Source organism: Podarcis vaucheri (genome assembly GCF_965113315.1).
Source record: "Podarcis vaucheri genome assembly, chromosome: 10".
Lineage (NCBI taxonomy): Eukaryota > Metazoa > Chordata > Lepidosauria > Squamata > Lacertidae > Podarcis > Podarcis vaucheri.
Genome location: NC_138748.1, coordinates 55,827,980 through 55,855,759, shown reverse-complemented (window position 1 = coordinate 55,855,759; position 27,780 = coordinate 55,827,980). Strand labels below are relative to the sequence as shown.

Here is a 27,780-nt window from a genome sequence, read left to right as displayed (position 1 = left end):
AGAACTGTAGCTCTGTAAGGGGAATAGGGTTCTCCTAGCAACTCTCAGCACCCTGAACGAACTCCAGTTCCCAGGAATCTTCGGGGGAAAGCCCTGCTCTATCCTGCACCAAAGCAAACACCCATTCCAGCCTAGGAAAAACACTCAAGGAGGTTCAGAGCTAGGCCAGTGAGGCAGCGTGACCTGGCATGGGTTCCCAGGGTCAAATGTATGGCTCCCTCATTCCCCATCCCTGGTGTATATGTTTCTGTTGTACACAATAGCTTCTCAGTCATACATCCAGCCTGCCCTCCCATGTTCGCAATGCTGTTTGCCAGCCTTCAGCAGGTAGAATGCTTGAGGATACCTTCCAACATTCCTCAGATGAAAATTGGGACATTTCTCATGCCTCCTCCCACTGACCCTCCTTGACCTCCCATTTTGGTCCCCCCACACTTCACAGAGCATTTCCTATCAGAAGAAGGGTGAGTGTCGCCACAACAACACTAATGGGACACACTCTCCACCATCCTGAGAAAACCCCCTGATCCCATCTTTAACATATATATATATATACTTTGGTAGATTTACACAAAGACACACCAATAGCTAAATTTTAGAAAGGGGCAACATTAGACAAAGACACACAAAGCATTATTTTTTTAAAATATAAAAATCAAGACTCCTTGCTCTCTACTTTGCTCCCCCTTTCTCCCCACCCAGGGTGGCCCTGCCCTCTGCCTGCCCCTCAGAGCCAGCACATCACAGGGGGTCGGGTCTTGGCAATGGCAGCCTCTCGCCCTCACCTGCTCTTCAGCAGCCCCATGAGCCATCCAAGGGAGGAGGCCAGCAGTGGCAGCCATGGAGAGGCAATGGGATGCTCTCTCATAGCCGCGGCCACCACTCAGGGCAAGTGCCAGTTCACTCTCCTCCCTGAGCTTGGCACTGGCACTGGCAGAGGAAAGAGGGACATTCCAGGATCAAATCCTCAGCTGTGCAGAATGCCGCGGCGAGACTTCTTATGGGGTCCTCGCTGCGAGATCACATTCACCCGGTGCTATACCAGCTGCACTGGCTCCCGGTGGAGTACAGGATCAGGTTTAAGGTGCTGGTTTTAACCTTTATAGCTCTATACGGCCTAGGACCCTCATACCATACCTTTCCTGGTATGTCCCACGGAGGACCTTACGGGCTTCAAACAAAAACATATTGGAGGTCCCGGGCCACAGGGAGGTTTGGCTGGCTTCAACCAGAGCCAGGGCTTTTTCGGCTGTGGCTCTGATCTGGTGGAACACTCTGTCACAAGAGACTAGGGCCCTGCAGGACTTGACATCTTTCCACAGGGCCTGCAAGACGGAGCTGTTCCACCAGGCCTTTGGCCAAGGCACAGCCTTTGGTAATCCTCACAGAACTCTAGCCCAATGGTTGCCATTAATTTGATTTGAACTGATTTTATAATGAATTGATTTTAGACTGCTGTAGTATTTTACTGTTGTTAGCCGCTCTGAGCCCGGCTTCGGCTGGGGAGGGTGGGATATAAATAAAATTTTATTATTATTATTATAATTCCAGGACTGTCCCTGGAAAATCAGGACACTTGCAGGGAGGCTTGAGAAAGTGGTGGCGAAGGCCCTCCCCTGCAAGGCTTAGCTTACTGTAAGGTTTGTTAGCTTTTGATTTCAAAGGCCAAATTGGAGTCCCTCCTTATATCCAGCAAATTAAACACATCATGCTGCTGAGATGAAAAGCATTGGCAGTCATATTTGCTGGGATAATGTTCGCCCAATGCAAACAAGCAGAGAAGAAATAATAATAATAAAAATACTATTAAGACTTTCATGCAATGAACAGCAGCTTTTCTGAAACAGATAAGCCATTAAAGATCATTGTTGGAAGAGCCAAAACGTGCATTCCCATTATGTTGCATAAAAGCTAAAATGTGAGTTAAATTATTCAGCTCATAGTAAAGAAGAGGAATTCTCATGAATGCTTCAATTTAATAAGCACTCATTAATTCCTCTGCTGTTCACACTGAGATAGGAAAGTGAGCACACTCTTCTGAATAACAGTGAGGAGCAAAATCTGGACCAGCACCATATTTTTTTAAGAGAACCTGGGCAAGCTGCCCTAAGTGACCCCCCAAGATCCAAGTGGACACCCCCTTAGCATCTACCACAACTTGGAGGGAGCCTAGCAGTGATACTGATGCAGTCACCAACCATGTCCCCACCCCCCACATACAAGTAGGCTTACCTGGTAACAGTAGGACTGTAATGGGATGGTTACAGTACCATTTTAGCCAGATGAGCCCATGAGTTCTCATGTGGGGGAGGCTGGTGGCTGCAGCAGCACCACTAGATGCCCCCTGTGATAGCAGGAACTGTGTCAGCTCCAGTGGGATGTTTGCTTACTTGTCTCACATCTGGAACAGGAATCAATCCAGCAAACACAATTGCTATTTGCCATTGTTGCTGCTTTCAGTCCACAAATGGGAAAAATTGGATTACATAGCAAACAACAACTGATAAAACAATACCAACCTATTGAAAAATGAAATTAAGGGGGTGGGATAACATAACGTCAATGTAACTTGCCCAGTTATTTGCATACATTATGGAATTTCACCATAAGGAAGGCAGTGTGATGGATAGCGTCGTTTTGGGTGGAAGACCAACTGCAGCAGAACGGAAACAGAGCTGCATGGAATGACTAGAGGGCAGAACAGAAAACGATGGCTTCTTACATCCTTACTCTTGACCCAGTTTGGATAGGTGAGCTGCTCTCAGTTAATAAGAGAAAGGTTTTGAGAAAGTATTTGTCACTAGAGGTAGAGAGGAAGGTATTTCTGAGACATGATGGGCTATTACTAGCTCTTCTTGCTCAGCCCGGCTGGCAGCACAGCGTTTGACCATTCATCAGGTTGTCTTCATCTAACCCCAATAAATGGCAATCTTATTCCAACCCAGTCAGGCAGCCAGGGGAGAAACATATTGGAAGATTTACTGAGTCATTACCTTGGGCGTAGATTTAAATGAAATTTACTGGCTTGGTAAATGGTTTCAGGGCTGTAGGCTTAGAGCTCCTGCTATAAATCATAGGTGACGCAGGGTATTTTTTGGGGAGGAGATTCTTTGACTGTGATTTCCTTTGGTGTTCTTAAGCAAGTTGGGTTCTTTCAACTAATATGGTGCTTCTCTAGTACGCCATAGCAAAATTCTGTAAGTGAAAATAATAATAGTAAAAAACAAGAGTTTCCTTAAATGTAGCAATGTGTTCACCCAATGGCCCTAGGCTACCTTTAGTGGAAGGTATGCGTAGGTTAGAAATAATCTTACCCCTTTGACAGTCATATTATTCCCTAAACCACAGCAACAGGGTCACCTTGGGGGGAGTCTTCCTTATGTGCAATCCATTGCGGAATTGCTTTGACATTCTGCAACACCCCCCCCCCCAATATTGGCTTAAGTGGGAAACCAGCAAGCGGGACCCAGGCACAAGAGCAGGGGCGTAGGAAGGGGGTGCAGGAGATGCGGTCTGCCTCAGGTGTCATCTCTGAGGGAGTGACAAAATGGCACACCGTGGGGGGGTGGCCTGGCCTGGAGCACACCTGAGCCATGCATCTCTCCTGGGAGTGACGCAGTGGCTCAGGGCCCCGCGCTGCCTGAAATGGCAGTGTGGGGCTTGCATCCACCAGGCGGACTCCATGGGCAGCTCGCCACAGTGCCTCTCTGTGCAGATTACCATGGCGCCCTTGTGCGCAGCTCGCCCTGCCCCCACCACTTCGGGTGCCGGAGCAACTAACTACACCCATGCACAAGAGCACTCTACCCCTTCTGCAATTCCCAGTAGCTGGTATTCACACACACACACACACACACACACACACATCTGCATGCAATTCAAAGCCCGGCAATTGTTTAAAACACTTTGTCTTTTACGTACAACGTGCCTCAAGAAGTCTAACCCTCTTGCTGACTGGCTGCCAAAGATAACTTCTCTTACACTTTTCAGGTACCACTGAGGAATTTGCCCACTGTGATCCAACCGTCTTGATCTTCTGAGGGTCTCCCCTCCCCTTCCTCCATGACGTAAATGTAAGCAGAAATGGGAAAGATTGACACCACGTCCGTGGAGCTGAACTCGCCTTCTGAGATGAAGGAAGCTGCCCTAGAGGAGTCGGAGGAGCCCATTGACTCAGAAAGCAAATATGCCAGCAAGAAGAAAAAGGAGGTCCCGGACAGAGGATCTTGGAAAGGCAAATTCGACTTCCTGCTCTCCTGCATAGGATATGCCATTGGCTTAGGGAATGTTTGGCGTTTCCCATATCTCTGTGGCAAGAATGGAGGAGGTGAGATTGACCTGATCAAGACTTTGTTTACTCATTACGATCATTTCTACCCCACATTTCAGGATATAAATGCTATTCAAATTTATTATTCAATTATATATTTTCACTTGACGGTTGATAGAAGGTGGAGATGATAAGCCTCTCCCTATGTTCCTAGCCTCACACTCTCTCAGAGTTTCAGAATGTTACAGACCAATCCTAGATGCAGGGCTGGCCCAAGACATGTTGGCGCCTGAGGCGAACCACAAAATGCCTCCCTATTCCAGCCACGGAAGAAGAGGTGAGTGAAGATCTGCATCAGGAACAGGTGCGGAATAAAGATCTATGTTGGGAACAAGGTGGGGAATCAAATCAAATTTACCCAACAGCTGAAGTGGCAATCAAAGGCCACTGTGGAGGTGTGGGCACTCTGAATCATGCCAGGTGGGTGCAGAGGAGACCCCAAAGGGCAACCCCTCTCATTTCTTCCTTAGGAGGGGACCAGCAACACCTCCTATTCACTGAGAGGCTGCTGTAGGGACAGCTCTTGCTGCTGAGGAGATGGAAGATCTTGCCTCCAAGGAGCACAGCACAGCTGTCGCTGCCACCACAGCAGTGGCAGCAGCAAGCAATGCATTACTTAGAGCAGCAGTTCTCAACCTGTGGGTCCCCAGATGTTGTTGGAATACAACTCCCATCATCCCTGAGCTCTGGCCTTGCTAGAGGATGGATGTGCTGCCCCTGTGCATTCTGCTGCCTGAGGCAGTCGCCTCACCTTTCTTCATGATTGAGCCGGCCTTGCCTAGATATGTTTACTCAGAAGTGGGTCTCTCTCACTGACGAGATCTTCCTCCAAAGAGGTGTGCAGGGGCTTGCAGTCTTAAAGGGGCACAAAAGACTTCCAAAGTGCAATCAAGCCATCCTGACTGAAAATCTCAAGCAAGGCTCTGTGGCTGCTCTTGAAGAAAAAGAACCCGTCTCCTCAGTTCCAGGCTCTATTGCTCCTAATTTTTCTTAATGTAATTTGCCTACTTACTTTAATTATATCATTGCCTCTCCATCTGTTACTAAATCAGTTCCAATTAGGGTTGCCAGCATTCAGTGGCCATGTGTCCTACTTTACAGAGGACAGCCCTCTGCTTGAAGGTGTCCTCTATATGATGGTCCATTTTAAAGAACCATCAAAAGGGAGAGGAGACAGGGGCCTTGAGGTTGCCCATCAACAGTTAGCAGCTAGACAGCAGACTGAGCAAGCACACAGGTCACCTGCTCACCTTCTTCACTACTATGGCAAATGTTTTGTGCTTCAATTCAAGCTATAGTGAGTATTTATGAATTTGCATCTACACATGCAAAGTTAACATATTCAATTCAGCACCTTGCTTTGTCTTCTTCTGGTGATGAATTTCTTCTTTCTGGTTGATGGCATAACTAGCCAGCCTAGAGCCATTCCCGACCTAGAGGGCATCCCTTTCCCTTCCCTTTTGTGATTGCGCAGAAGAAAACACTGCAGCAGTCATGAGTTTTCTTGTCATGTCTGAAGCAGTTGATCAAATTGGCTTTAAAGTGTTTTATCTACCACAAGCTAATGCGCAAGTATGGAGAGGGATTTGCCGTAAATCTGAGCAATGTGCTGTGAGTGTGATTTAGAGTTTCTATAAGGAAGCTACACAGCTTCTCTGGCTGGAATTATGATTTCTGAGAAGTGTTTATCTTGCTTACTTGACAAAATTCATAAGGTACTTACAAAAATATTTTAAAAAACTTTAAAATGCATAAAATTATCAAGTCCAAGAGAAGCATTCCAACAGAAGAACTATGTTGAATCTATGTAGACGGCTGCCATTCAAAGATGGCTGTTTTGCTTCTTTGGTGAGTTTTAATGGCTGTGTGAAAGCAAAAAATCAGCAGCGAAACTGATGCATCTTGTATAAACGGAACTACCCTGTGATAGGAACATAGGCAGCTTCCTTAAGTCAGGTGAGGCTAATTTGTTCAGCTAGTCTAGTACTGCATACTCTGACTGGCAGAGACTCTCCAAGGTCTCAGGCAGAGGCTTCTATCTCCTGCTATCTGATCTTTTCAATTGGACATGTCTGGGATTAATCCTGGGACCTGCTTCTGTGTTCAAATACTATGGTGCCTCCCTTAGGCTTTCCAGAGAGAGGGGCAGCAATTTGAATCCAGTTCTTTCTCGTCCAGCTCCAACACTCTTATCTACTACATCCTCTGTTTTACTAGAATTTTTTCCTCTAGATTTCTTTTTACCAAAGCAATCTGAGTAGAAAATCCAGGTACAAGGCTGAAAGAAGGATCTTTAAGTGGGAATAAAGGCTGTTGTGCAAAAACAGACCAGTTGAACTTCCAGTTAACAGAAAAGATTGAGATTTCAAAAGGTGGACATGGCCACATTTTTGCAAACAATGTGAACTTCCTGAGAGTCTGGATAGCTTTGTTCACAACTTGCAAATAGTGCTATGGAAATGGAAAGACAATGTTGCAAATGCCCCCCCCCCCCGTCTGCCTTTTTTATATTCTTCTCAATAAGTAGAACCAGACTGGCAGTCATCGCTGTATTAATTAGGAATCATTATTTGTGTTACCATTTGCATTAACGGCTGCAGATCTAATTTCTTACCTCGGCGCTTCCAAAGGCCAGTTTCATACTGGAATCTTTGTTATGCTAGGCACACAGAGCCCTCCATTTCTAGCCAAACAGGGTAAGATAATAAAAAAAGAATCAAATCAGAAGGAATTTCCAGGCATACAAAGCCTTCCATCAAGATGTAAATTATAAACGAAGGGCAATTCAAGACTGTCACATTTTCAGGAGGGCAACCAATCATATACTAGCAAATTCAAGTGGCATAATGGGAGCTGATTTGGAGCTTTTGTGCAAGGAATGTGCTTCCCTCGGAAATCTCCCCCCTGGAGCAATGCCCTGGAAAGTGAAAGAGAACACTTGCTTGGTGCAACATCATCTAACCTGACCGCAAATAAAAGAGGATGAATACTCCACAAAGAGGTCATTTGGAAGTGACCTAAATTAATAATACCTGTTAGACATTTATCTACTTTCCTTTTTCGAAGGAGAAGAAGCAAAAACCAGAGAAGTTTCCATAAGCTTCCTGGGATGTCTCTGTCCCACCCACTGCAGTAAAGCTAATAAGAAAAACTGAAAGGGGTGGGAAGTAGCAGGAGTGAATTTTGGAGGAAGCACTCAGGGACTGCAGTTAATAACAGAGTATTTGTCTTGCAGGAGGATTTTATTACATTTACAGCCCTGTTAAACACTTTACAGCTATGAACTGACTCTGTCAACTAACAGATAGTGAAGATTTTATAGCATTCTTATTAATATCAAAGTCAGGGGATGGAGTCAATTTTAATAATGATGATGATGATGATCTCTTGTGTATACTTATAGATTTAGGGAAGGTTATATATACATAAGAATAATCCTTTGGTCATCACTGGACAACAAATATTTTCTTAAACCAAAGATAAAATGATTTTATACTGTTTAAATACCTGAAATATTGTTAAGAGAGCACCATATAGTTGAAATGAATAAAGAAAGGTGGATATAGAAGGGAGAAATCAGAAAATGTGAATAATACTTATGGATTTTTCACCTTTTACCGTCCCTTAATGTCAATTTATGTCTCCTCTCATTCTCCTCCTCCCTCCCTTTTTAATATAGCAAAATAGAGCTATTTCACTAAAAGAAAAAGAAAAAGAGAGGAATTAAGCAACCAAACCACCTTCTAGGGAACAGGAGGTGACATAAAGGCGAAATTCAGAAAAGCTATTGAAGGGGCAATTAATGGGTTATTTGCAAATAATCCCACTGCCACACTCAACAGGAAGCAGAAAACTTTTAATTACTATTGGAAGGTATCTTTGTTTAATGAGACTTCATTTTGGATCAAAATCACAGCAAGAGCTTGTCCATGTTTGTGGCTGGTGCCAGAACAGAGCTACACCTTTCATTCTGCTTCCAGCTGATAGAGGAGGGAAAGGCAAGTTTCAGCTGTGGGGTAAAAGGCTCTAGTGAGGAAGCAAATTGTTAGAGAACTTGTAAGCAATTAAGCAAAATAAGAAGATGTTATCATACTGGCCAATAATCATGCCAATATATATAAGAACAACTAACATTCAGTGGAAAAGGGACACGGGTGGCACTATGGGTTAAACCACAGAGCCTAGGGCTTGCTGATCAGAAGGTCGTCGGTTTGAATCCCCATGACGGGGTGAGCTCCCGTTGCTAGGTCTCAGCTCCTGCCAACCTAGCAGTTCGAAAGCACGTCAAAGTACAAGTAGATAAATAGGCACCACGCTGGTGGGAAGGTAAATGGTGTTTCCGTGCGCTGCTCTGGTTCGCCAGAAGCGGCTTAGTCATGCTGGCCACATGACCCGGAAGCTGTACACTGGCTCCCTCGGCCAATAAAGCAAAATGAGCGCCGCAACCCCAGAGTCGTCCGTGCCTGGACCTAATGGTCAGGGGTCCCTTTACCTTTACCTTTACCTATAACAGTCAGTGGAGGTTAGTTCATTGGGGGGCAAATGGGGCACTGTCCCACCCACCCCCAATCTGCCTGCCTTCTTACTTACAACTAGTCCAGAGGGTTGTACTGTGTGCTAGTTTCCTCCTCTAATTTCCATGTTGCCCTTGTAGAACTCAGAAGGGAGGATGGTGGGGACAAAATTAGTTGGCTTAGTCTTTCTTGGGCTCTGGCTCCACCTACTGTTGTCCTCCCTGCCTTCCACCCTCCTAGCCCTTATGGGCACCAGCTTCTACTGCTAATAATCCGCCCTGAGATTATAAATAAAGATGGGGAAACCTGTAGCCCTACTCATTTTTAGCTCTGGCTGTGACCACCACTGACAGATTACCTCGAAGGGAATGAAGCACTTATTAACAACGGGAAATATATATATTTCTGCCAAGGTTTTTTTGCAGGTCTTGATGCACACACGGTTTACCAGCCATAACAAAGCAGATGCAGTGAGATGTTTTCCACTTTTTCCTCCAAGGTGCCTTCCTGATTCCCTATTTTCTGACACTGGTGTTTGCTGGGATTCCGCTTTTCCTGCTGGAGACAGCTCTTGGGCAATACACCTCCGTCGGTGGACTTGGAGTATGGAAACTTGCCCCCATGTTTAAAGGTACGGTGAGCTCATGACATTGATGCAAAATAAATAGGCCACAGGAATATCAGAAACTGCTTTGTCAGGCAATCAGCCCATCTAGCTAAGGTGAGACTACCCACCTGAAAATGATGGTGATTTAACCCAGGACATTCTTCATGCAAAGCAGTTCCCATACACTGAGCCACAGCCCTTCCCCATAGAGTTGCACTAGATGTGAGCATTGGGCGAGGGGCACTGCAAACAGCTTGTTGCATCCCTATGAGGCTGGAGACTTTAAGACCCTGAAAGCCACTGCATATATTGGCTCTGGCAGAAAGAATAGAATTTGGTCAGTAGAGACATGTGCATCAGGACAAATAGGGCACTGATCCACCAACCTCAGTCTGCAACTCAGCCAGCCCCTGCCTACCTGCCTGCCTGCCTTCTTACCCATGACCAGTCCAAAGATGACCAGTCCAGGGGCTGGCAACGCTGGCTGTCAGCTTCCTCTTCCCTAGACTTGATGTTGCTCTCATAGAACTCAATAGGGAGGAAGATGGGGACCAAATTATTTGGCTTTGCTTCTTGTTGGCTCTCGCTTTTGTTTGTACCTTTAATCATTTGCTGCCACCTATGCTTTGACAAAAAAAGGGACGCGGGTGGCGCTGTGGGTTAAACCACAGAGCCTAGGACTTGCTGATCAAAAGATCGGTGGTTCGAATCCCCATGACGGGGTGAGCTCCCATTGCTCGGTCCCAGCTCCTGCCAACCTAGCAGTTCAAAAGCACATCAAAGTGCAAGTAGATAAATAGGTACTGCTCCAGCAGGGAAGGTAAACGGCGTTTCCGTGCACTGCTCTGGTTCACTAGAAGCGGCTTAGTCATGCTGGCCACATGACCCGGAAGCTGTACGCCGGCTCCCTCGGCCAGTAAAGCGAGATGAGCGCTGCAACCCCAGAGTCGGCCACGACTGGACATAATGGTCAGGGGTCCCTTTACCTTTACCTATGCTTTGACAAAAAATCCTGAACTGACACCGTTCAACAATGCAGTGTCAAGTCTTCCAGGTCACTGCCATCCACTGCTCTCTTCACTACTACTCTACAAGGGGGGGAGAAGAGAAATTTAACTCAGTTCACATTTAAAGGTAAACCTACATAATTTACACTTTCCAGCACAATATGTGAATCAAAACGCAGCCATCCTTTGAAATTTGCACTACTCTGAATTTTGCAATGCAGTTCTCTAGCCGAATAATTTGTACAAAAATCCAAATACTGGGGTAAGGTGTGTGTGAAAATGCATACATTAGTGAAAATAATGTCAACACACATTATATTAGGAGAAACTGCTTTGTCAAAAAATGGATGTGCTGGGGGGGATTCGCTGACAAATTTCCATGAAAACTTTTTTTAAAAAATATATCACAACTTGATGTAGAAATGTAGAACTGAACTTGAGCCTAGGAAAAATAGAAACTAAAATAAATCAGAACTGACAGATTTGCCCACCCCTACACCCTACCCATGTCAGCTTTGACACGACGGCTTCTCAATATACTATATTTCTTGTCTCTTAGGAGTGGGGCTGGCTGCAGTGGTTCTCTCGTTCTGGCTGAATATCTATTACATTGTCATTATTTCCTGGGCACTGTATTATCTCTTCAACTCTTTCACTGTGGTGAGTTTCTGCCATCCTCTCTTTGGTGAAGCACATGGATGGAGCAATGTATGCAAATTCCACCTTTGCACAGTACACTAGTTATTCCACAGTCATGCATCGCTCTCTATACTCCTCCCAGGCATTGTAAGGGACCTTATTAGAGTAGAAGGATGCATTCCAGATGGGCAAAAACACTCAAGGGGTGCGTGGGAAGCTGGGGCAGTGAAGGGCATTGCTTGGAGAGAATGGGTGAGGTGTGGAATGGGGCAGACAGTGAGGCTTGATCTGGAACCCTGGTAATGTGGGGTTCTTGGTCACGGAGAGGCTTCTTGGCTCAGTGCAAGAAGGTAGGAGTGAAGTGGATGGGAATACTGGGAGTACGGCCACCACCACCACCCCACTCACCATGCTATCATTCTCTGGTTTGGAACAAGGAATTGCTAGAGCAAATGTTATACAGTGGTACCTCGAGTTAAATACACTTCAGGTTACATACGCTTCAGGTTACAGACTCCACTAGCTCAGAACTTTGCTTCAGGATGAGAACAGAATTCGTGCTCCTGAGGCACGGCGGCAGCAGGAGGCCCCATTAGCTAAAGTGGTGCTTCAGGTTAAGAACAGTTTCAGGTTAAGAATGGACCTCCAGAACGGATTAAGTATGTAACCAGAGGTACCACTGTAATGCAGTCACAGACCTGTTGAGAACAAAAGACTTAGTGATAGTGTACATTGAGTTAAATATATGGCACATATAGAAAACAGGAAAGAGCAAAACAGTAACCATATTGACTTCTAGCGCCTTATTTCTGAAGTATTTCAGACCAGAGTTTGTTGGGTTCTTTCTCCACAACGCATTTCAAGGCAGTGAAGCCATTCTGATCAACGTAAAAGGCTCCTTTGAAAGATGACTCTCCAAGCAATCAATAGACATACAAAGCATCTGTGCTTATTGCGCCCTGGGATTCCACTTTATTTAGACACACAGCTGCTTAGAGGCTGTGTGTGTATCTTGGGCTTCTGTCCACTTTAGGGCTTTTGTTTGACTGTGTTCCACAAACACCGGTGAAACATCTTGCCAAAATATTTGTATTGTTGAGCCACTTCGGAGCCATATGTCGATAGTCCCCAGAGCAAACCAGACACCTGCAACTTCTGCTCTTGTCACTTAAATGCCGCCTAGTCATTTGTACAGATTACATTGTCGGGGCTTTGGAGGATTTCCAAAACAGAACTTTAGATCGGGACTTTGCCCTCTCCTGAGCCCAGAATGGGTAGTGACAGTTTTACAATGGTACAATAGCTTATATTACGGGAGAATCTCTTGCACCTCTGTTTGCCCACCTGCCGCCTTCTCCTGAACCATTTTGCTGGCACAAGCGGCAGGAAATTGGGTTGCCCACCCTTTGACAACCTCAAGCCTCCTGTGCACTTGACAGCTGCACCACAGGCAGAAATTCAACAGATGAAGCTGACAGTCACCCTCTCTGCTGACCTTTCCCCACTCAGGACCTGCCATGGCAGAGCTGTGGAAATGCCTGGAATACAGACCAATGCTTTTCCAACTACTCCCTCAATGACACCACCAACCTGACCAGCGCTGTGACGGAGTTCTGGGAGTACGTCCCCAGCCTAAGTCAGGTTTTGCCATCATTGGGGTCATCTCGTCAGTGCAGGGTCTGGGGTGAGAAGGAAGGAGGGAGGGATGAAAAGGGTGGTGGGACTTTCTCATTCACCTTCTGTAGAAGTACCCTCATGATGTTGTTGTTGTTGGCATCTGTCTGTCTTGGGAGACAATGGGAGAGTCCATCTTCAGGGGTGAAGTCAAAGTGTAGGAAGGTTACAGCACCTGCCCTTACATCACTCATATTTAAACACAGTATTTGTGTTGCGAAAAAGGAGGAGAGCATCGAAATGCTGAATATAGACATTCTTGTTGTTCTTCTTAATATTTGGTTGGTGTTCTCCTTCCCCTCCCCAACCTCTGCTTTCGAGAAGGTTTGGTGTTGTCCTGAGCTAACCTCTGCCTGAGCAGGATGGAACCTCCACCAGGAGCAAGGCATGGTCTTGCTCCTCATCCCTGGCCAGCAAGTGCAGGTGGGATGGATCTCACAGTTTTACCCCTCCCTCAATTTGGGTTGATGGGGACCATCAAGCTTCCTGCCAACATACCACCACAATGGACAAGCTCAGTGCAGAGTCCTCTTGGGCATCTGCTCCATTGCACTGCCTGTATAGCATGAAGTTCCATCTTTGATTTTTTCTTTTACTTGACTGGCTAAGTGAAGGGCAAAAGAGAACCAGCACCCCTTCCCTAGACTGGCTTCTCCAAACCAAGTCTCCAAACCAGACCTGAAACTGGATTGAAATGGAACTAAGTTCAGCAGCAGCACCCAACATTGTCTGGGACTGAGAGGCTGTCTTTCTGTGCTCCCCTTGCTCTCTTCTGGACCGGGGGGGGGGGAAGATCTTTCACTGGACCCCTAAATGAACCCTAAAGGCTGCTGTCACTTTTGCCCAGACAGTGTCCAAGTGTTCATGTTCTCCCCTTCATACCTCTTGGCATCCCATCTGACAGTCGGATACATGTGAAACTAGACCCACTGAATTGTTTTCCCTCTCCCCTTAAAAAGAAAGCATGCCAGTTTATCTTGGGTTAGCTCAGCCTGCAGTTGCCCCTGACTCTACCCACAGCCGGCTTCATTTACCATTAGCTGCCCTACCCACCAGCCCCAATGGACATCAGTCACCATTGCAAATGACTCTCAGCCCCTGGAGAATCTAGTCATTCAGTCTCTCTGGATCTCAGTTGTTCTTATTTTCTCCCTGTTTTCTTGCAGGAGAAATATGCACCAGATCTCCGGAGGCCTGGGGGAACCGGGTAATATCCGCTGGCCTTTGGCTGGCACTCTGGCGTTGGCCTGGGTTCTGGTCTATTTCTCCATATGGAAAGGTGTTGAGTGGACCGGAAAGGTACTTCATGCTCATTGTGTTATCCAATACTACCTTTGATTGCTGCTTTCATTTGTTTATCTTGAAACTGAAATGTCCTCCAGGGTTTTTTCATTTTTTTTAATTTTGCCTGAGTGCCTATAATGAAGGTTTCTACCTTAAATAGGTGTTAGTGCAATCCAGTTTTGACCTTAACCCTCCCTAGCCCCCGCCCCAGCTTTAAAAATGGTTACTTTTATATATATAATATATATATATTGCCTAATGTAATAAAAAATCTCTAAATCTCTAAGCAGTTTGCATTTTTTAATTGTCATTATTGCATTTATACTGTGATAAAGTTACCTTAAAAACTGGATAGAATCAAGTTAAATACACAATACAATAGCAAACGTGAGCACGGGTTTCTTGTTGGAACATTTCCCACTCCCCTAAACTGAACAAGCTGAGTAGTTTTAAAACTAAATCTAACCTTTTAAAATTGCTAAGGCAGAAATGGGGCACGTGTGGCTGTCCAGGAGTTGTTGGGTTCTAGTTCTGAGTTCTTAGCATGAGTCACTTTTTGAACCCCAAAGATCTGTGGCTTGATATAATGACTGCTTGGCATGTTGTAAATGGATGTGAAAAGGAGTTTCACAACCATTTTGAAACCTGGAAAATTTTAAGTAAGGTTTTGGTGATGAAATTTGAACGCAAAATACAACATTCAAAATTTAGAAACATGCAAACCAGCAAGCAAACAACAACAATTCCTTCTGTTGGAAATTTGCTTCCTGATGCTAGCTGACGTTGCATGTCTGTTGCCAGAAACTGCCACATACCAACATCTACCTGCCAGATGTTATCAAATATTGACTGCCGCTGTAAATTTGCTCTCTCAAAAAATTCAAATATTGCTATATATCAGATGTTGTCAAATACTTATTGTTACTGCAGGTCAGCTGTTAGGTATTATCACATGCTGAACACTGCATATTGAATACTGTCAAATATTCAACTGCCACTGTATGTTAGCAGGCAGTTTGCATCCCATAATTACTAACACCTGAATCTGCTTTAGAATCTGATGTCTGCATATTTCTTCCCCCATCCTAATTTTGAGATACCTTTTTGGAGTGTGCTGCGGGTAAACTAGATTCAATTTTAACATTTAACAGCAGCTTCCAAAACCTTTCTCTCTGTTCTTCTTGCCTGTAGGTTGTCTACTTCTCCGCCACGTACCCTTACTTCATGCTCTTTATCCTGTTCTTTCGTGGAGTCACCTTGCCAGGAGCCAAGGAGGGAATCCTCTTTTACATCACGCCCGATTTCAGCAAACTCTCCAAGTCCGAGGTTTGTATTTTCGACTGATCCGTGCGACAGGGGAACTAATTACCACTGCAGACAATAAACAGCCTGTTCTCCCGGCAAGTTCCTAGAATCTAAAATGGAAATAGGAATTGAATCATTTAGATCAATGCTTCCCAAAGAACGTCTTATAAATGCCCTGGTGCATCACGACGAAGGACCACTTCTTGCTTGATATCTGTCATGTGGAGAATGCTGAAGATGTTGCCGCAGGCCAGCTGCTCCACCCCAACATCACAAAACAGACAAGCCATTAACAAGGGACAGTGGTTGCCTTCATACCCTGCTTGAGAGCTCACCAGAGGCTTCCGTTTAGCTCCTGTCAGAAACAAAATGTAGATCTTTGGGCCAGTCCCACAGAGCTCTTCTTATGTGGGAAGGAACACAGTGCACTGGTAGAACATGTGCTTCTCATGAAGAAGGTCTAAGGGCCAATCCCTGCCCTGCTGGCATCTCCTATTAAAAAGATCAGGTACATAACACTATGGGAATCTCCCACCCAAGTGTTAAACCATTGCTCTGCCTAAGAACATGAGATGAGCTTTCTGGATTCAGCATCCTGTTTTCACAGTGGCCCAACCAGATGCCTATGGGAAACCCACAAGCAGGAACGAAACACAAGATCATTGTCGCTTTCTGCAGTTTCCAGAAACTGGTATTTAGAAGCATTTTGACTTCAACTGTGGAGATGGAATATAGTCATCCAGGCTAGTAGCTTCTCCTCCATGAAATTGTTCCAGTGCTCCAAGTTGGTGGCCATCCCATGGGAGCCAGTTGCATAGTCTAACTCCATGCTTTGTGAATGAGTAATTTATTTTGTCTGTTTCCCAACGTACAGCTTCAGTAGATGTTCCCTACCATTGGGACGCGGGTGGCGCTGTGGGTTAAACCACAGAGCCTAGGACTTGCCAATCAGAAGGTCGGCGGTTCGAATCCCCGCGACGGGGTGAGCTCCCGTTGCTCAGTCCCAGCTCCTGCCAACCTAGCAGTTCGAAAGCACGTCAAAGTGCAAGTAGATAAATAGGTACCGCTGCGGCGGGAAGGTAAAACGGTGTTTCTGTGCGCTGCTCTGGTTCACCAGAAGCAGCTTAATCATGCTGGCCACATGACCTGGAAGCCGTACGCCGGCTCCCTCGGCCAATAAAGCGAGATGAGTGCCGCAACCCCAGAGTCGGTCACAACTGGACCTAATGGTCAGGGGTCCCTTTACCTTTACCTTTACCATGGTACTATCTACACACTGACAGGCAGGGACTCTCCAAGGTTCTAGACAATGGCACATCTAATCCCTTTCTAGACGATGTTCCTCTTATAGGATTTTAAACCATCTTCTTCCTTTTGTAGGTCTGGATGGATGCAGCCACGCAGATCTTTTTTTCCTATGGTCTGGGGTTGGGGTCTCTGATTGCCTTGGGAAGCTATAACACATTTCACAACAACGTTTACAGGTTTGTCATGTATACATTTATGTTCAATAATAATTCCAATAATGCTTTTTCAAAAGTGTTTAATATCACATTTGCAGATGTGGAAAGCACTTCACGTGAATTCATTCATTGCAATCCCAGCTGTTGTTTTTAATCCCATATTGCAGATGAGGCAGGGTGAGGGTAAAAGAAAGTAGTTTAGTCAAGGCCACCCTAGCCATCTCATGGTTGAGGTGAGATTTGAACCAAGGTTTATTTCCCCCTGACTGTATTTCCTGACTGATGATCATTCAGCAGCACACAATTTTCCCAACACGGGCAGCAGACTGCTATATGAGAACATTCCCATATCTGTGAGTGTTTTAAAATCCATCACTATCACCATTCTTGGTTCATTAGCAAAAGTTGTATAACAATTTCTATCTGGTCTTGTCTTCTCTGTGCCACTCACTCCCAAACACTTAAGTTTTTCCCTGACACAATCTTTCCATTATGAAGAACCTTTCTCAGGGCCACTGAGCATCAGATGTTCCTTCACATATGGGTTTGGCCTGCCCTCTGCTTATTCATAGGTAATATGTTTCCCAGGAGAGGCTGAAGAGGTCTCAAACATTCACACGGAAAACCTCTTCAACCCAGCTTTCTCTTCATAACCCATTAACGAGAAACCCAGGCCTTGCTTAGAAACCTCAAGCTGAATTTCAGCCAGTCCATCCATGAAGAAACGATTTGTGGTGGCAATCAAGCTGCTGCATAAACACCAAACTGGGCCTTCCTCTTTGCTCTCATTTGTTCTGCCATCTCACTCTGTCTTCTTTGTGTAATGCTCTTTTGTTATAATTTCTGCTTTTGAACTCATTTATTCATTCATCCCTTTGTTCTATATTTCATCATGTTCCAAAGTACTGGGGCAGATAACTTTCAGGGTATTCAAATGGTGAGTCCCATGACAGAGTCCCATGACAGTGGCTGCTATTATTATTGTTATTGTTATTATTGTTATTGTTATTATTGTTATTGTTATTATTGTTATTATTATTATTATTATTATTATTATTATTATTATTATTTGTTGTTGTTGTTGTTGTTGTTCCAGCAAGTTTTAAAATGTATGACAGTATTGCTGTAATAATTGTTCAGTTTATGACTTTGTTGATTCATGACTTTTATATCTGAGAGTCACTTGGCTTGTAAACTCAGAAAAGTGGGATAAAAATTACTGGAACTAAAATAGATAGATAGATAGATAGATAGATAGATAGATAGCATTTCTGGAATCAGAATGCTCTAGAACAATGAAAACCATCCTCTCTGTCCCAGACCAGTAAAAGGCAACATATTTTTTTCATTAGAAAAAATGCCTTGATGTATTGAAGGACACTCCAAAGTTGATGTTCCATGGCTGAGATCACCTCTCTGTCTGCACCTTTGCTGCCTTATTGTGCTACATAGGCAGGAAACGTAATACTTCTAGCTCCTCGTCTACTTCAGAGGTTGTGATGGAACAGAGCAGTTTGAGCTGGGCTCTCTGATTGGTTGGCCTCAGACTGTTTATTGGGCTTTGTAGGTCCTTCTTCACCAGTCCTCTCTCAACCTGCACTGCATTCTGATATGATACTGGGCCAAATTCAAGTTTCTGCTTTTGACCTACATAGTTTGGGATCTAACAGACCACCACCTCCTGTGCATGGCTGCCTGCATGCTAACATTATCTACAGATCCACCATTTGGTGAAGACATTAGAGTGGATATTCCTACTAGAGGTACCTAGATTGTAGAACCTCCTCCTGAAAGTGGTTGGCTCCCTCTCTTTTATGTTTTAGGAGCACCTCAGATTTTTCTATTCCATCATGCCTTTAATCTATTTTAACCAGCTGAAGTGGCAGTGTAAACTGGCCCATTTCCCTCACGCCCTCATGCCCTCAGGCTGCTGTTTTAACGATTTGACTCATCTCATTATTTTTATTGCATTTTTCTGTTTTAATCCTGAAGCCACCCTAAGGCTGAAAAGCAATGCAGAAAATACATACATATATTTTCTCTCTCTCTCTCTTCTCCCCCTCCAGAGACTCCATAATTGTTTGTGGCATAAATTCTTCAACAAGCATATTTGCAGGATTTGTTATTTTCTCCATCGTCGGCTTCATGGCCCACATCACCAAGAAGTCAATAGCTGAATTGGCATCCTCAGGTACAATCTCTTCAATAGGGAATGTGAACCAGTACAGTCAAGGGGCATACGTTTGGCAGCACTGTGGAAACTAAACTTCAGGCATTTCTATTAAAAAATGGACTATTTTGTGGGGGAATGGCTGCAGTTGTTCTTTGCTGAAGGAAAGGCACATGAGGCATCAGTGGTGGCTGTTGGTTCCTATTGGGACTGATGGGATGGAAGGCACTGAGATGGAGGCAGCTAGTCCGTTGAGAGCAGACTGAGGTTGGTGAGGCAGTGTTCCATTTGCCATCATGGACCATCTTGCACCAGAATACACATGTTCAGAGGTATTTCATTGTATAATATTTATATCTGTTAATCAGGCACAATCTTGGTGGTGCTCCAAGATTCACATCCCTGCAAGAGCTTTTTATCATCATTTGCTTGCAAAAACGAACTTCTTCAATGAAATGCAGCCGTATTTGCATTTATTATCTGTACTTACAGTTTGCCCTTCACCAAATGATCCCATAGCAAATTACAAAGATGTTATTAAAAAAAGGGCTCCTCCATTTGCCTGGCACTGAGACGGATGCAATAAGGGCCATCTTTTCTTCATATACTGTCAGATAGCGTATCTACTTTGACAAGAACCCTACTTAGCCATTGAATCACAATTGGTATTGTCAGCTTTCTTGACACCTGGTTAATATAATATTGACAGCGATCAAAGAGTTTACAACAGGGGTAGGCAAGCTAAGCCCCTTGGGCCGGATGCGGCCCAATTGCCTTCTCAATCCGGCCCGCGGACGGTCCGGGAATCAGCGTGGTTTTTACATGAGTAGATTGTGTCCTTTTATTTAAAATGCATCTCTGGGTTATTTGTGGGGAATAGGAATTTGTTCATTTCCCCCCTCAAAATATAGTCCGGCCCGCCACATGGTCTGAGGGACGGTGGACCGGCCCATGGCTGAAAAAGGTTGCTGACCCCTGGTTTACAACATGAAATGTTTATTAAAGATTGAATCCCATCAGTCCAAATCTTAAAGAGAGCCCAAATTAAGATTAAGCCCAAGTATCTGATCTGTTACTTCCAGATGTTGTTGCCAATTTCCCTGCTCCAAGCGACGATTCCATCTCACACCACTGAACATTTTGACAGAAGGGAAAATGCTTGTGGAAAGTACAACTTACCATAACTCAGTAGCCGCTTAAGAGATGCAATAACATGCTCACCCTGCTGTGACTTGTGTCTGACTCGTATCACAAAATAAAACTATAACCATTCATTGTGTCCTTGGTGGCTACAGGTCCAGGACTGGCTTTCCTTGCCTACCCGCAGGTTGTCACGCAGCTGCCCATGTCTCCTCTCTGGTCGATCCTCTTCTTTTCAATGCTAATGATGCTTGGCCTTGACAGCCAGGTAAGGATAACCCATTAAAAAATAACATCGTCTTTGGCTGTGCAGTAAGAAGAGCCCTGCTGGATCAGATTAAAGGCCTCTCTGGTTCAGCGTCCTGCTCTTGCAGAGGCCATCTGGGTGCCTCTGCGAAGCCCACAAGCAGGTCATGAATGCAATAGCACCCTCCTGCAACTATATGAACAGAGGCATGGTGCCTCTGATCCTGGAGGTAGGATAGCCTTATATTCCATGGACTTGTCTTATGCCATCTAAGTTGGTGGCTGTAGTGGTTTGGAGTTACTCGTGCGTAAACTGTCCCCGTTTGGGAGCTTGACGGCCTGGGTTAAACCGTCTTGACTGCACAGCCCATCTCCGCGTGGCTGCCTCAGTCGCTAGCAGAATCTGTCTGTGGGCGTTTCTTAAACCTTTTCCAGCATAAAAGCTGTTTGACACCCAGTCGTCTCCGCCTCTCATTGCGCGGGAGTCTTCTGCGCAGTGAGGGCGTGGGTAGTGGAGGACCAGTGCTCTCTTCACTGACGTCCAGGGAAGTATCCCAGAGCCCTTTCCCCTCTTCCCCCATTTGCTCTCCTGGATCCTTGGTGTTACGCTGATTTCCTTCCCCCTCTATCAAGCTGCGTCTCCCCCTGGTGCTGGTACCTTCTCCTGCAGAATCGGAGAGCCTCTCCTTCTCCTGTTGCTCCGATGTCAGTTTCCTGACAGTGGCCATCACCACTGTTTTTACAGGTGGAAGTTCTGTAGCAACAGGCTGTACTAATTCCCTTCCCTTCTCTATAATCACCCCCTTCTTAGCAGGGTCAACATAAACTGGTGTAGCAAGAGATAATTAAAAGAAAATACAATGGGAAGTTAATAATTAGTTATAAATGGGATATGCAATAGTAAAAAAGATATAAAATAAGTAATCGCAGAAAGGAAGGGAAGGAAGTTGAAGAAAACACAATGTATGGAGTGGCAGAAAAAAATGGTTGAATATGCAGAATTAGCAAAACTAGCACATAGGATTTGGAACCAAGAGGAAACAAAGTTCAAAAAGGAGTGGAGTAAATTTGTTGAATATATAAGTAATAACTGTAGAAGTTTAAAGACTGTAGTAGGATTAAAATAAATTTTGTGATGTGTATAGAATGTAATTAATAATCTTCGGGGAAAGAGAATAACACAAAAACCTGTTGAAGGGAGGGAGGGAAGTCCACACGCGAAAGAGTGTTTAGAAAATAAGTAGACATATGATTGTGGAATATTGGAGTCTTTATTTTGTTTGTTTGCGCTTATGAAAACTCAATAAAAAGCATTTAAAAAGAAGAAGAAGAAGAAGAAAACACAATGTAAAGATTGTTTTTCTGTTTAAATTTATGTAAAATGAGAAAATGGAAGAATAAAATTTTTTTGGGGGGGGAATCATCCCCTTTGCATGGGTCAAGCTCCTTTGGCCCACAGGGGCTTCCTGTCAGAAGCCACAAGGTTCTGATCCCAAGGAGCTGCCTCCCTTATCATGAATCTTTGATTGGCAACAGCTGCTGCTAATTCCCATGCCATCTCATCCCGTTGCTGAACCCTTATATTTAGGATCTTTCCCCTAAATTTGCTTGCCTGAAATTCGAGCTCCAGTGCTTTGATGACAAATAAAATAAATAAGCAATGCAAAATCAGTGAGGCCTTCATAGTTGCTTATGTACCTGAAATGTAAGTGCATGGTAACTCTCCATTCTTGCTCTGGACAGGAACTCATTTTTTTTCAATGACAGGCTAAGATTGAGTTCTCTAGAGATGAGGGCTGGAGGCATGAAATTGGTGCTTCCTTTGGAATCTACCACCTCAAGCTACTGCTTCACATAGCTTTGTGGTGAGATTATTCGCCCTGTATAAACTGTGAATCAATCAACCCTAGACACCAACTAGAAATATAAAATATAATAATGTAGCTGCATCTTAGAACCTATCTACACATGCAGCAGAACCATGTGATGCAACTTCTCCTGGGCTGTACAATTCACACTGCAGAAGAGGCAGGGGGATAAACTCCTTCTGTCAAATGTTCTGCTGTGGGGAGTGGGGGAGTCCTTGTACATAGAAAATTACCTGTTTTAACTAACTTGCAACTCTTCTCCTCCACATTCTAATTTTACAGGCACAGTTTGAATGATTAAATGGGGTAGGCTTTTGCGGTGTGTATAGTAGCAGCTATTATGGAATCCATGACAAATTGATTGGCTTTCAATTTTATATTGTATCCCAGCCTTTTAAGAGGAATGTGTGTGTGTGTGTGTGTGTGTCCTTGCTTTCCCGCAAACTCCATTTCTTTTCCATATATTGTGTTGGCTATTTATAATTTAATACTCCTAGGAGCTGCAGTTTTAGCTGAATTTGACCCAGTTCATAATTTAGAGACCTTTTAAAAATGACGCAAATGCTAACTGAACAGCTACTTTAATTCATTATATATATTTTTTATTCCACTAAATACCATTTTTCTTAAAGCATTTAATTTTACATGATTTTATCGAGTGCTGCTTGTTTCCCCAAGGTGCCTCCTGGATTCTTTTAAAGTGACAGCTCTCGCTAAGCTCTCAAACACTTCTAAAATTAATGACTTTTCGTGTTGCTTCTTAATCAGTTTGCACACAGAAGTGGCCCACAGGGTTGCGGCGTTCAAGAGTCCTTTTGAAGAGTGACATCTGAGAGCTGTCTGGAGTTGCCCCCTCTCAACCAGGCCCATTAGTATTACATATGTCATGACAAAGGCTTACCCCTGAAGCCTTTCGGGTTAAGAATTGGGGGGGGGGTTGTTCCTCTGACAAACAGCTTGCCAATCAAACAACGGGTGGGGGCAAATGAAGCATTGTTGCAAAAATTATTTGTTCGTATAACAAGCATGGAAGCGAAATGAAATTAAGGCCATCTTCTCTGTGGATTGCACACCTGTTGTTGGTAAAACACAGGCACACCATATGGGCAAATCCTCAGGTTAAATGGAGAGACCCTTCTCTGTGCCCTATGTAAGTTGAAGGCACAGTTGGTGGCAACAACCAACAGGGCCTTCTCAGTGTCTGCCCCAATACAGTGCCCTGTGAAGTATGGATGGTCTCTCCTCTGGCTGTCTTTCACCAGTTGGGAAACACATTTTTATTCTGTCATATTTTACCTGTGTGCTTTGCCTTTCAACTAAGGACTCATTCAGACTTCTGTTTGTTCCATGACTGAAAATCCGAGAGATTTTAGTTTTGTTCCATTGCATTCCCTGGGAAAATCTGCTATGTACCGCTGAATCAGAAGGAATGTTTTCTGCGGATTGATGTTGGTATGTTTGATAAAAGGGGAAATGTAGGTAAAATAAAAGGAGAATTCCCTGGATGTCTAGGTTCAGTTTTGGGAGAAGAACTCTTTGGTGACAGAGCCCCAGCAGAGATTTAAAATTACAAAACATGCAACAAAGCAAGCATGGAAATATAGGTGGTTAAATATAGGTGGTAACCTACATTTTGTAGGTTAAAAATGGTTTACTTACAAACGGTTCAAATGTCAGATTCATGTGCTTTCCCATACAGCAGCAAGAAAAGACAGGCAGTATAACTTAGGTTCCAAAATGGTAACAAATTCTAAAATATTTGTATAGAAACACAAAAACAACTTTCTTTAAGCATACAGTCTAAGCTTGGAGCATCCATCTTAGATTTCCTTACTGGTAATGGTGGAACCGGAGAGAACAAAGTATTTGATGACCCTCCCACGGTGAGGGGAAGTGATCTAGCTAAGCCTGGCAGGACAGTTTATTCTGTGGTCTTAACCCCTTCATGCTTCAATTAGACCTAAGCATGCTGGCTATACGAGGCTAATTTATCTCACAGACATTTTGTTCCAATTCGGCAGTAAAAGTAGATTTTCCCAGAGAAAGTGGTGAGACAAAACTAAAGCCTCTTGGGCCTGTGACTAGAAATCATGTGATAGTGTGGACGAACCCCAAGTTAGAGCAGACCCACTGAAATCAATGAAGTGACTTAAGCCCATTGAGTTCAATGGTTCTGCTCTGTGCATGACTAACATTGGATCACCACTGTATTTTTAATGTTGTGTATTTAAAAATTATTGTATTTATAATATATTTTTTATACATTTTAAGACAATGTGATTTTAAAATTCTTATTGGCTTGTCCTGAGTGGTGCAAAGATGCTAGAAGTGTAGGGTAGAAATCTCCATATAAGTAAATAAAAATAAAATGCAGGTTTCCTAAATTCTCCTGTCAAATTATAGTTTGCTATTTTTTAATTAAATTTGTATACCACCCTTCATTTGTGGTTCTACAACATAAAAATACAAGATATAAACACAAAATAGGCAATAAAAACAAGAATAAAAATACCCCACCAAACAATAACCCCCTCCCTCTCTGCCCTGGGTGTGTAACAATGGTTTGCCTTAAACCAGGAGGCAAGGAAGGGAATTGCCATGAACATGTAATGGAAGGAGAAAGGAAGGGGAGCATACAAATTTGTGGCCCTTTGAACGTTCTTTCTAATAGCATCAAACCATGGTTTGACGTTATTTCTGAACCAAGCTACTGTGTGGATTCAAAGGCTGATGTGAAAAGCTAAGGAGATACAGATTCAACAAGGAGGTTGCTGATGTGTTCCTATTCATTTCTTCCTGCAGTTTTGCACAGTGGAAGGCTTCATCACAGCCCTGATGGATGAGTTTCCACATGTGCTGAGAGCAAGGAAGAAAATCTTTATTGCAGTGGTGTGTTTCATCTCTTACCTCATTGGATTCTCCAACATCACCCAGGTATTAAAAACGGTGCATACCCTTTTACTATTAGATGCTGATGATCTCTTAGTTTCAGTGCTTATTCAGGTGTGGATCCAGTATTCTAAGTCTCTTTTTGATGACAGATCTGTTATTCAAGGCCCAAACAAAGTGGGGAGCTCTAAGTAGGCAACTGTTATCCATTTCAAGTCAGGGTGATCCTTCTGTTCTGGAGCTCTTGCTTGAATAGCATCTGGTGGCTCCTGTTCTTTGACTCTTGGATGGGGACAGAGTGTGCTTTCATCATTGCTTCTACATAGGGTCCCACAGCACCAGGCAGTCAGAGCACAGTGCTCTTTCTGGCAGGGAGAGGGAGATGAAGCTCCCTGCTGGTATCCTTTCTTTGGTAAATGGTAGGGCCAGGTTGGTCTCCCGCTTGCTTCAGTGTTACTGTTGGGAGGCAGGACATGCAGCCTCCCAGTGCAGTGCAATGGAGAAAACAGAGAGAGGAAGAGAAAGGCAAAGGTCATGAGGGATTGATTGGGACAACTGCAGTCACAGCAACATATAAAGATACAATTGGAAAGGAGGATTGAGGGGTTCAGCCAAAGACCCTGCAAAAAGAGTGGGTATCTAGCTCTCCATCCCAGTAAATACCGTAATCATGTAGAAAACGCTGGAAAAGAGCAGTGCATAGCCTATGTCTGTAAAAGAGTAGACATAGGCCTTTTCTTCGGGCTATAGTGGGCAGCCCTATAATCTCACTACCCTGGTCAAACTACCATCCCAGAGGTCTTTGTGGAAATTCATGATGACTGGAGTAAAACTGGAAGATACCAGAAATGTGTGGTTGCATTTCATGGGTTTCATTTTTTCAGACAAAATGGCATGTCTAGGGAGAGCCCAGATCAAGGATCAAGACCATGCCATAGAAGGAGTGAGGGATTCCACCCTTTCTTCCCCATAGCATGCTTCTGCAGGTATAGGGCAGTTTGGAAATTTTAATAATAATAATAATAATAATAATAATAATAATAATAATAATAATAATAATAATAATAATAAGCTTGGGGATGGGTTTTCATCAAGATCATTGCAAGGGAGTCAGTGTTGGGGGCATCCTTCTCACATGGTGAGTTCCCAGCCCTGATTACTCTCCTATTTTGCAATACAAGCCTAGTATTTCCATTTTTAAAGAAATGAAAGGAAAACATGCACAACTTCTGTCCTGCAGTGTTGTTCTTAACCGTCAAACCTGCACATGAGACAGTATTGCGAAGCTCCAGGCAAAAACCTCCCTTCAAATGAAATTCTTATAATTTCATTTGCTTTGCTTGCTCTCTAAGTGCATTAAGGGCTCGTATTGTGTCCCCACAGGGTGGCATCTATGTTTTCAAGCTGTTTGATTATTACTCAGCCAGTGGCATGTGCCTGCTCTTCCTTGTCTTCTTCGAGACCATCTCCATCTCTTGGTGTTATGGTAAGTAAGTGCAAGCTGACCCCTCTTTGCAAATTCCATCAGGGTCAGGATTGGGTTTTCATGGCACTTTCTGCTGGGCCAGCTTGTTCGCCTGACTGTCTGTCTGCTCACACAATTTCTGTACCACCAAAAGTTGCAACAATCACCTTAGGGATTCATCTGAATCCAAAGTACACCTCTCCTTCCATCCACTTAACAGATATTTCTGATTTCAGGTGTGAATAGATTTTACAGTAACATTGAAGAGATGATTGGTTATAAGCCCTGTGCATGGTGGAAGATCTGCTGGGCCTTCTTCACTCCACTTGTCTGCTTGGTAAGATGGTCAAACCTAAGAATCTCATTTCCAGGTCTGTGGTCTCTTTGTAAAGGGCAAAACTAGACAAGATAGTAAGTGCCGGTGTCATTAGTCCTTCATTTGTGTTTCCTTTTAAAACAACAACAGCTGCAGCAGTGATTGAACTGGCTAGGAACTATGGGGTGTGGGAAGGGGGCATTAGCCTTTAGATAGAGCTAGCTGGTCCTTTGTCTACATCTGAAATGTGACTACTAATTTTCCTATCCTCTGTGAACTTGTTTAATGAACTGCACAAGTTACACTGAAAGGAGATTGAATGGGTGCTATTACACAGCCACCCCTGGGGCGTGTTAAGAGTAGCTCCCTGGGCTGAGGGCAGCGGAGAAGTCATCTATGGAGAGTCTAGACCGGTTTTTGCTACATTGGTGCCCTTTAGACATTTTGGACTACCTCTGATGACAGTTGTAGTTCAAAACATCAGGTTGGCATAGTCTGGTCTAGAAGAAAGGTCAGCATCCTCAAACAAATCTGTTGCTTTCTGTGCTGTTGCTGAGCTGCAACATTTTCTTCTTCTCTTTGTTCAGGGAGTTTTCTTCTTCAGTGTGTTTGAAATGACTCCCCTGAGTCTAGGGAAATACGTTTATCCTGCTTGGGGCCAAGGGATTGGCTGGAGCATGGCTTTGTCATCTATGATCTTGATCCCAGGATATATGCTGTACTTCTTCTTCACTGCAAAGGGAACGATCCAACAGGTAAGGGCAAATTGTATCGCTACTTTCCTTGGTGTTGAGTGAGGACCTCACTGGAGCAAAACAAACAAACAAACAAATAACCAGCCATTTCACCACAGCAGTGACTCA

At 44.1% G+C, this 27,780-nt stretch overlaps 1 protein-coding gene across 1 annotated transcript in view; it reads left to right on the top strand.

Annotated features, from left to right (window-relative positions):
- Positions 1-4,028: 4,028 nt before the first annotated feature.
- The window catches only part of LOC309542587 (sodium- and chloride-dependent GABA transporter 1-like), a 36,665-nt gene continuing 12,913 nt past the window's right edge, over positions 4,029-27,780 (top strand). The window contains exons 1-13 of the mRNA XM_082241441.1: positions 4,029-4,327; positions 9,344-9,475; positions 11,018-11,118; positions 12,607-12,716; positions 13,938-14,070; positions 15,247-15,381; positions 16,741-16,844; positions 18,890-19,014; positions 20,289-20,401; positions 25,050-25,181; positions 26,520-26,622; positions 26,838-26,938; positions 27,505-27,672. Coding sequence (XP_082097567.1) covers positions 4,084-4,327; positions 9,344-9,475; positions 11,018-11,118; positions 12,607-12,716; positions 13,938-14,070; positions 15,247-15,381; positions 16,741-16,844; positions 18,890-19,014; positions 20,289-20,401; positions 25,050-25,181; positions 26,520-26,622; positions 26,838-26,938; positions 27,505-27,672 — 1,701 coding nt within the window. The 5' untranslated portion in view covers positions 4,029-4,083. The remainder of the gene's footprint in view (positions 4,328-9,343; positions 9,476-11,017; positions 11,119-12,606; positions 12,717-13,937; positions 14,071-15,246; positions 15,382-16,740; positions 16,845-18,889; positions 19,015-20,288; positions 20,402-25,049; positions 25,182-26,519; positions 26,623-26,837; positions 26,939-27,504; positions 27,673-27,780) is intronic.